Source organism: Rhinoraja longicauda, chromosome 9 (genome assembly GCF_053455715.1).
Source record: "Rhinoraja longicauda isolate Sanriku21f chromosome 9, sRhiLon1.1, whole genome shotgun sequence".
Classification (NCBI taxonomy): domain Eukaryota; kingdom Metazoa; phylum Chordata; class Chondrichthyes; order Rajiformes; family Arhynchobatidae; genus Rhinoraja; species Rhinoraja longicauda.
In genome coordinates this window covers 66,883,641-66,895,747 of record NC_135961.1, presented here as the reverse complement: position 1 = coordinate 66,895,747, position 12,107 = coordinate 66,883,641, and the positions used below count along the sequence as shown (strand labels likewise).

The following is a 12,107-nucleotide window of genomic DNA, read 5'->3' as shown; positions in this document are numbered from 1 at the left end:
ACAGCAGATGATAGAAAATAGCTTCTGAGCTGAAAGATGAATAGTGATCGAAGTTATCAGCAGACGCAGGTAATATACAGTAATCTGCAGATTTTGTAAAAAAAAAATACAATGCATGTACAGCTTCAAAATACAAACAGTTTAATTGCTGAAGAACGTGCAATTGAGAAATGGAAATCTATCAACAACCTTAAGCAATAATAGTTTGCCATCAAAAATACAATACAGGATAAAAATGAAACTAATAATATATTGGGCTCTTTTCTTCAGGAAAATGGGAATCTTCAGAATAACATGAACCAACGCAAGCTGAAATACGAGGTATTGATTTTTATTGTAAATTTGTTTTCTAAAAATGTGGCAACTGACGGTGCAAAGAAGCCCATCAACCTTTTATTAATTGAAGTCAAGTAGTTCCATTTACATTATGATTTGCAGCTAATGGGGGTTAGGCAATTGACTGTGAAGAAGTCCAGTGTCAATGGTAAATCTATTTCCTTGTGTCATTTGCTAGTGCTGTCTTTTGCAGTGATTTTGGAGATTCAAAAACAGTTGCATGAAGTGGATTGGAGGCTGACTTTAATAATGAAAATGCTTGGAAAAATATCAAAATACTGCCTTCTAACATTAACTACCTTATTAAGATTGCATGATTAAAACTGATTTCATTTAATCCAACAGTGGACTTTCATTTTCCATGCTTACTTTAATACTACTGGTTGAGATCTATAATTTTATAACATTTAATTCCATTATTATAAGGCAGGTGACAGAATCCTTTCATGTGCATGAAGGGTTGAATTTAAATCACATAACTTGTCACTCTGCTAATGGTAACTTATTTTTCCTGTGGAAATTTAGACAGCACTGCAGATATGGTTTGGCTGAGTTGAACATCTCAGAGTATTGTGTGTGCTAGTACTTGTACATTGTTATTAAATGTCTGGCTGGACTCATCTACATTACTCTTCATTTCCCAACTCTCATTTCTCAAAAGTATGCAGTGATGCATAGTTCATGTCCAATGAAAATGTCCTCGGCTTGCTTATTAGTGTTGTGCTTTGTTAATCAGTCAATTAATTAGGAAAATAAATCCGGGCGCAGTCATTGTCAATTGACAATTAATGTATTTTACAATGGTTTCGTTTTGGGTGTACGGTACATGATTAATTTAGCTGAATAATGCAAATCCTTCCTCCAAACTACAACAACAAAAAAATCCCCATTATTAGAAGCAGCAATGGGATTTATTTGGGTAGATTGATTTAATTTGACACGTTTTTAAAACAAAAAGGACTGTCATTATGCGTGAAAGGAAAATAAAATACTCTGTATATCTGCTGGAGGAACTCAGTGGGTCGGGCAGCATCTATGGAGGGAATGGACATGTGACATTTCTGATTGGGACCTTTCTTCAGACTCCAGAAGCCTCAAATCAGACTCCAGCCCACATTTAATATTGGTAGATATTACTTGGATGGCTACAAACCAATCCTGTCACCATTTGGATATTGCACCTCCCTATCCAGTTTTGCCATTGCCATCTCCCAATTCCCTCTGATACACTAGGAATCAACCAGTGAGTCATTTGACCAGGGTTGTCCTACATTTCTGCCTAAACTTAGGTTCTTCTCTACATTGAAAACACCACCTTCATAGTGTAGGAAAGAACTGCAGATGCTAGTTAAAATCAAAGGTAGACACAAAATGCTGGAGTAACTCAGCGGGTCAGGAAGCATCCCTGGAGCGTAGAAATGGGTGACGTTTTGGGTCGAGACTCTTCAGACTGAAGATCATATGATATATTATATGTATATATATAATATATATTATATTATATAGTATAGTATAAACACCGATCAGCCAAAACATTATGACCACCTGCCTAATATGCTGTTGGTCCTCCATGTGCAGCCCCATACGCAGCAGGGTGCGATGCACTGTGTATTGTGACACATTCCTCCCGTGACCACCATTAACATTTTCTGTGACTTGTGCCACAGTCGACCTTCTGTCGGTTCGGGATAGCCTTCGTTGTCCTCGCGTATCGATGAGCCTTGGGCGCCCAACACCCTGTCGCCGGTTTGTGGTTTGTCCCTCCTCGGACCACTGTCGGTAGGTACTCACCACTGCTGACCGGGAGCACCCCACAAGCCTTGCCGTTTCAGAGATGCTCTGAGCCAATCAACTAGGAGAGAGGGAATGGGTGACGTTTCGGGTCGAGACCCTTCTTCAGACTCCCATAACCGCGATTAAAATTTTCTGTGACTTCAAGAACTGACTGTTCACTTGCTGCCTAATATATCCCACCCCTAGACAGGTGCCATTGTAACAAGATAATCAATGTTATTCACTTCACCTGTCAGTGGTCATAATGTTTTGGCTGATCGGTGTATATTTTTATATTTTTAAGATGTTGCACAGTAACTTTTAAGAGAACTACGGAAATAAAACCTGCTGAGTTCAGTTGAGAGATACAGTGCGGAAACAGGCCCTTCGGCCCACCGAGTCTGTACCGACCAACGATCCCCGCACACGATAACACTATCTATCACACAAGGGACATTTTTTACATTTTTACGAGGCCAGTTAACCGACAAACCTGTACGTCTTTGGTGTGTGGGAGGAAACCCGCGCAGGACACGGGGAGAACGTACAAACTCCATGCAGCCAGCACCAGTAGTCAGGATCGAACCCGGGTCTCTGGCGCTATGAGGCAGCAACTCTACCACTGCGTGGCCTTGCTGGGTTTCGCGGGAGGGCTGGTAACAGGGACCCAGTAAGTTTAATGGGAGCACAATATCAGGGTTCCAGGAGTATGACAGGAGCACTGGAATTGGTATCGTGAGCAATAGTCTGAAGAAGGATCCAGCCCTCAAGGTCCCCATGACCCTTCCGTCTGTCCACATTCCTCCACAGATGATGCCTGACCCGCTGAGTTCCATCTGCACTTTGTGTTTTGTTCCGGATTTCTGAACAGACGGATTGCAAATGAACAGTTTTAATGTATGCAAATTGTGTGATTTGTAAACTATGTCATCAGTAGTCTACTTGCATACTTTGTTCGTAACTGTTTTTATCGTACTTTCTCTGACAAAATGCAGTCAAAAATATGTGTTCCTCATCTTGTGGTATAATCTTTTGTCTCACAAAGCGGGAACAATGTCTAAACCAAGGTCGTCTTTGAAATCTATTTCGCTGTTCAAGTACTTTTGCTAATATTTTAGATGATGGAAATCTGTACTTAAATTGCATTTACTGACCATTGTGCCATTTCCCTTGATATCCTCATCAAACAAGAATGTACCTTTTCGTTCTAAAAGATTTTAAGCTGCAGTCTTCTGAGAGAGAGTGATCCAGGTTTAGACTAATCCTCATTTCACTCTTTATTTTGATAGTCCCTTTTTTCTAAATCCCACGTGTTCTGCTGGAGGAAATGGTTTCTCACCAGCTACCTCCATAGAATTTGTTAATGATTTTGAAGGCTTGCTTTTAATCTTTCCTGAGCTTCCCATGGTAAGGAGGTAAAAGGAAGCCCTGGAATCATTCTGATAAGCATGCACTGATCTCCTCGAAGATCTGCAATCTGGTACAGCAAAGTTAATGATTCCGATGTTATCGGGGCAAGGCTCTGAACAGCTGGAGCATTGCATCAACCTCTAATGTTGGCAATTACTGATATAAAGGGAATATTTTGTGAACCATTTTTGGTTACTTTTGTTTTTGCCTATGCATTAGCTGCTAGTAATTTTGAACATAGTTGGGGGAGTCCAGAATAAGGGGAGTCTAAGAATAAAGGAGAGGCCAATTAAAACTGAGGTGAGAAGAAACTTTTTCACCCAGAGAGTTGTGAATTTGTGGAATTCTCTGCCACAGGCAGTGGAGGCCAATTCACTGGATGAATTTAAAAGAGAGTTAGATAGAGCTCCAGGGACTAGTGGAATTATGGGATATGGGGAGAAAGCAGGCAAAGATTGTGGATGATCAGCCATGATCACAATGAATGGCGGTGCTGGCTCGAAGGGCCAAATGGCCTCCTCCTGCACCTATTTTCTATGTTTCTATAGCACGGTGGTACAGCGGAAGAGCTGCTGCCTTTACAGCACCAGAGACCCGGATTCGATCCTGACTATGGGTGCTTGTCTGTACGGAGTTTGTACGTTCTCCCCATGACTGGTGGGTTTTCTCCGGGATCTCTGGTTTCCTCCCACACTCCAAAGACGTACTTGTTTGTAAGCTAATTGGCTTGGTATAATTGTACATTGCCCCGAGCGTGTGTAGGATAGTGTTAGTGCGGGGATCACTGGTCGGCACTGACTCTGTGGTCCCAAGGGCCTGTTTCTGCACTGCAGGAACGGGGTACTGATTGTGAATGATCAGCCATGATCACATTGAATGTGATTCGGCTCGAAGGGCCGAATGGCCTACTCCTTCACCTATTGTATCCCTAAACTAAATGTAGAAAAGTGCACCATAGGCCCTTCAGCCGCCAATGTCTAAGCCAAACATGATGCCAAGCTAAACTCCTCTCCCTGCACATGATCCATATCAATATTTCCTTTATCATGTGTACCAAGGTACAGTTTTTGCATACAGATCAGAAGATTATTGCCGTACAATAAGTACATAATGCAAAGAAACAGCCCGCTGAGTCTATATGCAGTAGTCACCCAGTTTTGGCACCATTTCACAGTCTCAGTCTCACAGAAAGGCGCTTTGCAGCTGCCGCGTCCATCCGGTCGCATCACGAACCGTCGTCCCACTCCTCGCCTGGCCACCCTCAACCTTCATGTTGAGCAGGCCCTGGAGGCGTGGAAGGCAAGACCCCTCCGGTCCATCTTACCAAATATTAATGATTTGGACGAGGGAATTGAATGCAACATCTCTAAGTTTGCGGATGACACGAAGCTGGGTGGCAGTGTTAGCTGCGAGGAGGATGCTAGGAGGCTGCAGAGTGACTTGGATAGATTAGGCGAGTGGGCAAATGCATGGCAGATGCAATATAATGTGGATAAATGTGAGGTTATCCACTTTGGCGGCAAGAACAGGAAAGCAGAGTATTACCTGAATGGTGACCGATTGGGAGAAGGGGAGATGCAACGTGACCTGGGTGTTATGGTGCACCAGTCATTGAAAGCAAGCATGCAGGTGCAGCAGGCAGTGAAGAAAGCGAATGGTATGTTGGCATTCATAGCAAGAGGATTTGAGTTTAGGAGCAGGGAGGTTCTGCTGCAGTTGTACAGGGCCTTGGTGAGACCGCACCTGGAGTATTGTGTGCAGTTTTGGTCTCCTAACCTGAGGAAAGACGTTCTTGCCTTAGAGGGAGTACAGAGAAGGTTCACCAGATTAATCCCTGGGATGGCGGGACTTGCATATGAGGAAAGACTGGATAGACTGGGCTTGTACTCGCTGGAATTTAGAAGACTGAGGGGGGATCTTATAGAAACATATAAAATTCTTAAGGGGTTGGAGAGGCTAGATGCGGGAAGATTGTTCCCGATGTTGGGGAAGTCCAGAACCAGGGGTCACAGCTTAAGGATAAGGGGGAAGTCTTTTAGGACCGAGATGAGAAAACATTTCTTCACACAGAGAGTGGTGAGTCTGTGGAATTCTCTGCCACAGAAGGTAGTTTAGGCCAGTTCATTGGTTATATTTAAGAGGGAGTTAGATGTGGCCCTTTTTGCTAAAGGGATCAGGGGGTATGGAGAGAAGGCACGTACAGGCTACTGAGCTGGATGATCAGCCATGATCATATTGAATGGCGGTGCAGGCTCGAAGGGCCGAATGGCCTACTCCTGCACCTATTTTCTATGTTTCTATGTTTCTACAGAGTCCACCGTCGTCACTGGCACCCTCCACGTCTTCTCCGCTTCCTGGTCTTGGGGGGGCGAGCAGGGTTATCCCTCCATTTCCTGCATATCTATGCGCCTATCTAAAAGCCTCTTAAACGTCACTATCGTATCTGTCTCCACCATCACACCGAGAGGCAAGTTCCAGACACCCACCACCCTCTTTGTAAAAAAAAAAAAAACCCTTATCTCCTTTAAATGCTGTTTCTCTCACCTTAAACTATGCCGCCCTAGTCTTTGACATTTCTACCCTAGGGATAAAAAGGTTCTGACTGTCTACCGTTTCAATGCCTCCCATAATTTTACATATTCCAAGCAGGTCTCCGTCGCCCCCTGATGCTCAAAAAAAATAAAAAATTGTGTATGCCATAGATACCCAAGTTGTCTTTCCTCCTCCACAGCTTTTCATTTCATATCAACTTTCTCCTCCTAAACAAATGAGTTCCGAAATCTGAACTAATGTATAAAATATTGGAGAGACTGGGGAGAGCTGGATTGCTTTCATATGGAGCTGGCGCAGAGTAAAAGGTCCTCCCTGCTGTAATCTTTTTCAACATGCTCACAGAAGCAATCAGTTCAAAGATAAATCTGTGAAAATAGACTGGGCCCAGATTGGTAATAAATGATACGGGTGTAACAATTTGGAAGGGGTAAGGGAAAGAAAGAAAGAAAGAAAGGAGAGAGAGAGAGAGTCAGTGCCAGAAAATGGAGAGCATCGCTATTTAAACAGATTGATTTATATCATTCTTTTGGATTGAACTGAGGAAACATCGCCAATCCATGTTCTCCAGAGATTCCTTCCTTCTCTGTCGAGATGCTGACTGATCCGCTGAGTTACTCCAGCATTTTGTGTCTACCCTTCTCCAGAGATGGTGCCTGACTGGCTGAGTTAGTCCAGCACTTTGTGTCTTTTTTTGTATACCAACAACTGCAGTTCCTTGGTTTCTACAGCCACATAAATAGCTTGGCCGCAAGAGTAAATCAAAGACTGGATGCCCTGTGTTATGTGGTTCATTTCCTGATGCCATAATGCCTTCCCACCATCCACAAGGTGCAGGTCGGAAGTGCAATGGGAAGCTCTGCACTGGGCTGGATAAAGCAGTAACAAGCTAAGCTGAAGGCTCAGTTCATTCAAGGTGTCTATATTGCTATTGGTTTATTATTGTCACGTGTATTGAGATATAATGAAAAATTGTGTTTTGTGTGTTATCCATGCTGTTCGTGAGTACATTAGGCAGTGCAAAACAGAAGAGAAACAGAATGCTGCAGCTACAGGGAAAGTGCAGTTTTTTTTTTTCTTTTGAAAAGGGCATGTGCTGCCACGAGGTAGATTGGAAGATCGGGAATTCATCCTCTGTTCTCCTCCCACGCCTCACAATCTCACAACTACCACCAAGGACAAAGGCGGCTAGTGAACGGGAATAACATAACTTGCAGATTCACAGCTTCCTAATTAAGAAATACATCCCAGCCCTTCATTGTCACTGGGTCTAAAGCCTGGGATTCTCTCTCCAATAGCACCATGAGAACACCTCCTTCAGAATGAGTTCAGTGGACCAAGATGGCAGCTCATCGCCATCCTTTCAGTTGCTAGGAATGGTTAATAAATGAGATTTATTATTATCAGTACTGAAATACAGTGGAAAGCTTTGTTTGCTGGCTAAACACACCAAGTATACCATACATGAATACAACCATCAAACTCAAGTAGAACATTGACAGGAGATTCAAATGAGTAGAATGATTGTATTGTGTGACAGAGTAGCGCAGCGGTAGAGTTGCTGCCTTACAGCGCCAGAGACACGGGTTCGATCCTGACTACAGGTGCTGTTTGTAAGGAGTTTGTACATTCTCCCCGTGGGTCTTCTCTGGTTGCTCCAGTTTCCTCCCGCACTCCAAAGACGTATAGGTTTGTAGGCCAATTGGCTTCTGTAAATTGTCCCTAGTGTGTAGGATAAAACAAGTGCATGGATGATCAGTGGGCCAAAGGGCCAGTTTCCATGCTGTGTCTCTAAGACAGTGGATCCCTCTGGGCAGAGCACGCAGAGTCGCCACAGTCTTGCAACGATGCTGGCTTTATCAGTGGTTCTAAAGAATGACTAAAAGCAGGTTTTTTTTATCCCTCGGGTCTACATCGCTTGATGCATTTTAAATTAACCGATGCAAGCTTGGAACTTGGAACAACCTCCAGATATTTGCTGAATTATTGGAACCTCTGGATGCTTGCTAATGTTCTGCGGCTCCTAGTGCCACGCTCAAATGCAATTAGGCTGCCAGGAGCTGCTGGCATTTGCGAAAGCAATCAATCACTGAGAACCTAGGGATGGAACACTGCTCCAGCTCTTAAATTAAAAGGAATTTGAAATAAATTACATATGCCATACATCAGTTGTACTCATGTTGTTGTCTGTCAATTTGCTCAGATTGGTGAGCATTTTGAGAAAATGCATCTATTTTCAAACCTGTTGACAACCATCCTGTTTCCGTTTCTTTTAAGTTCTATCTGCTTGGATAGTGCATACCAGAAACATTCTGCACGCTAACCTCCTATCTGTGGAATTCTCTGCCTCAGAAGGCAGTGGAGGCCAATTCTCTGAATGCATTCAAGAGAGAGCTAGATAGAGCTCTTAAGGATAGCGGAGTCAGGGGGTATGGGGAGAAGGCAGGAACGGGGTACTGATTGGGAATGATCAGCCATGATCACATTGAATGGCGGTGCTGGCTCGAAGGGCCGAATGGCCTCCTCCTGCACCTATTGTCTAAACACTTTCCTTTTTATTTCCTTCACTTAAATCTCAATGGTTTGGAGACACGGTGATAAGATTTTATTAAGCAGTGAGAAGTTAACGTTTCTTTTGATAAGTCTAATACATTTTGTATTATCGAACAGTATTTACTCCCTTTAGAAATATGTTCTCAGTATGCTTTCTGCTTTAATGCTTCATGCCATCACTGTTGATAATTTAAGATTTTGATAATTTAAGATTTCCTCTTTGATAAGTAGACTCTTTGATAATTTAAGATTTCCTGTGATCTTTTTTTGCTTTGGCAGCGCCTGTTCTCTCGATCACTGGAGATTGGTCCAAACAACCTCAAGGATCCGATTAAAATTATTATACCCCGCTATGTCTTACGTGGACAAGGCAAGGATGAGCACTACGAGTTTGAGGTGAAGGTGAGTGTTGCCCTTGTTTCACAAGTGATAGGAGTATAATCAAGCCATTCGGCCCATCGAGTCCACTCCGTCATTCAATCATGGCTGATCTCTGCCTCCTAATCCCATTTCCATGCCTTCTCCCCATAACCCTTGACACCCGTTCTAATCAAGAATTTGTTCATCTCTGCCTTAAAAATATCCACTGACTTTGCCTCCACAGCTTTCCGTGGCAATGAGTTCCACAGATTAACTACCCTTTGACTAAAGAAGTTCCTCTTCACCTCCTTTTTAAAAGAGCGCCCTTTAATTCTGAGGGCTCCTGGACTCTCCCACGAGTGGAAACATCCTCTCCGCATCCACTCGATCAATGCCTTTCATTATTCTCAAAGTTTCAATTTCCTTTCCAAAAGTACATTCTTTTTCCCAGAGTAGAGTATTCTAAAACTAGAGGGCATAAGGTTAAGGTGAGGGGGGTGAGATTTAGGATGGACATCAGGGGCATCCTTTTTCAATCTGGATAGTCCTGAGATATAATGAAAAATATAATGTGTAGGATAATCAGGGGAAAGGGAAACAAGAGATATTGACCGTGATGTAGAGAGATATAGATCAAATGATTGAAAGATATGCAAAAAAGTAATGATGATAAAGGAAACAGGCCATTGTTAGCTGTGTGCTAGGTGAGAGCGCACAGCTAACAATGTGCTAGTGCAGACAATGAGACTCAACAAGATGACTTTGAAGCTGGTGCGACTTGGATGGGGGAGAGATGGAGAGAGAGGGAATGCAAGGGTTACTTGAAGTTAGAGAAATGAACCCTTAAAAACCGATAATAATTATGACTTTAAAAATACATTTTGACATGTATGTGGATTGGAAGGATTTAGAGGGCTATGGGCTAAATGTGAGCAAATGGGACTAGCTCCAGACGCCAACTTGACCGGCATGGATAAGGTGGGCCGAAGGGCCTGTTTCCATTATGCACGTCTCTGACTTTCTGACTCCATGGAAATAATGAATCATTCAGATTCAATCATTCTGAATCATAAAGCTTTAAGAACACAGGAATTGTAATTTCATCAGCCCAGACTAAATATTCAGCATTACAATAAGTTATGCAAACCATTTAGGACTGGTGGAGTATCCATTAATATGAGTAGTCTTTTATTGAACTGCAAATTATATTAATCCAATCAAAATTCACATATTCTGAAGGCGATTTGAAATTGATAGAGAGCCTTGGATGACAGGTATGGAATATCATTACAAAGGAAGGCACATTTTAATACAAAGGATATGATCTCCAAAGATCATAATTTTCATGTAAATCCAGTGAAACTAAAAATATGGGAATGTATTTCCTTTGTTTAGGAGAAGTTAAGAGATTCTAATCTGATTAGAATTGATGGCAGGAAAGAAAGAAAATGGTGGCGCAGCGGTTGAGTTGCTGCCTTACAGCGCAGGAGACCCAGGTCTGATCCTGATTACGGGTGCTTGTCTGCATGGAGTTTGTAGTTATCCCCGTGACTTGTGTGGGTTTTCTCCGGATTCCTCCCACACTCCAAAGACGTACAGGATTGTAGGTTAATTGGCTTGGTATAATTGTCATAGAGTGATGCAGTGTGGAAACAAGCCCTTGGGCCTGTTGAGGGACGGTGGGAGAACAAAGGGTGGCCCGGTGTGGGGGAAGGGAGGGGCACTCTAGAATCCTCTGCCCAGGGCATAAGTCCGTGTTTGTTTGTTCATTTGTTCCGGAGAAGGCAATAGACAATAGGTACAGGATTCGGCCCTTCGAGCCAGCACCGCCATTCACTGGGATCATGGCTGATCATTCTCAATCAGTACCCCATTCCTGCGCTCTCCCCATACCCCCTGACTCCGCTATCATTAGATCTATCTAAGGCGCCGTGCACATGGCAGCCAGCCAACAGTCGCGTGTCTTTTTCTTTTTGTTTTCACTTTTAATGTCACGTTTTTGTGTACCTTGTTATGTTGTGACTGTCGGCAGACCAACTTCCCTCCGGGGATGAATAAAGTTTTATAGTATCGTATATGTATTCTCGGGCATTAGAAAATTCGGCTCTGTTTTATATATTATATATATATACACCAGATTTTGTCAGAATATCAGTGAAAATCATTTTGCATTTATTTGGGCCATGCAGTCAAATAATTTTATTCTGCATGAATAAATAATTCCCGGCTGGTGGGGGGGGGGCAAGAATGAAGGAGGGGACAAGTGGAGGGGGACCGGGCGGGAGGGGGGTGGGGATTGTTGCTGCCACATGTGGTGTCAGGCAGTAGATGGGATTGTTTGGTGAACTTTTGTACCTTTGTCGGCGCCAGAAATGTGGTGACCCTTGTGTACTGCCTGGGTGAAGTCTGCTATACGGTTTGCAAACAAAACATTTCACTGTACCTAGGTACACGTGACAACTAAGTATCATCGAATCATTGAATAATTTGTGTTCTGCTAGATAACCATTTTGGATGAAACTTGGACAGTGTTTAGACGTTACAGTCGTTTCCGAGAACTGCACAGAACAATGAAGGTGAAATATCCAGAGGTAAGGCAGAATTTTAAAATTCAAGAATATCCTATTAATGTTCTCGTGGTGTACAAATTTCACACTTCTGATTAAACAATAGTGGATGCTACGGACAGACACAGAAGCAGGCCGGACCGGCACCTGGTGCAGCGGGTGGCGTGAGGGGGAGGAGAGCAAATGCAGCTACGTGACCAAATGAAAAGACACAAGGTGCTGGAGTAACCCAACGGGCCAATCAGCATCTGTGGAGAACTTGGATAGGTGATGCTTCAGGTCGGGACCCGAAACCTGACTCGAATTGTCACCTGTTCATGTTCTCCAGAGATGCTGCCTGACCCGCTCAGTTACTCCAGCAGTGTTTAGTTTAGAGATACAGCATGGAAACAGGCCCTTCAGCCCACCGAGTCCACGCCGACCAGTGATCCACGTACACTAACACCACCCTACACTCTGGGGACAATTCACAGTCTTTACCAAAGCCAATGAACCTACAAACCTGCAAGTCTGTCGAGTGCGGGATGAAACTGGAGCACCCAGGGAAAATCAAGCGGT

General features: G+C 43.4%; 1 protein-coding gene across 1 annotated transcript in view; it reads left to right on the top strand.

The window, feature by feature from the left end:
• kif16ba (kinesin family member 16Ba) overlaps window positions 1-12,107 on the top strand; it is a 126,599-nt gene that overhangs the window by 93,323 nt on the left and 21,169 nt on the right. Inside the window, exons 22-24 of the mRNA XM_078405662.1 lie at window positions 271-321; window positions 8,902-9,024; window positions 11,484-11,573. Of these exons, the coding sequence (XP_078261788.1) occupies window positions 271-321; window positions 8,902-9,024; window positions 11,484-11,573 (264 nt within the window). The remainder of the gene's footprint in view (window positions 1-270; window positions 322-8,901; window positions 9,025-11,483; window positions 11,574-12,107) is intronic.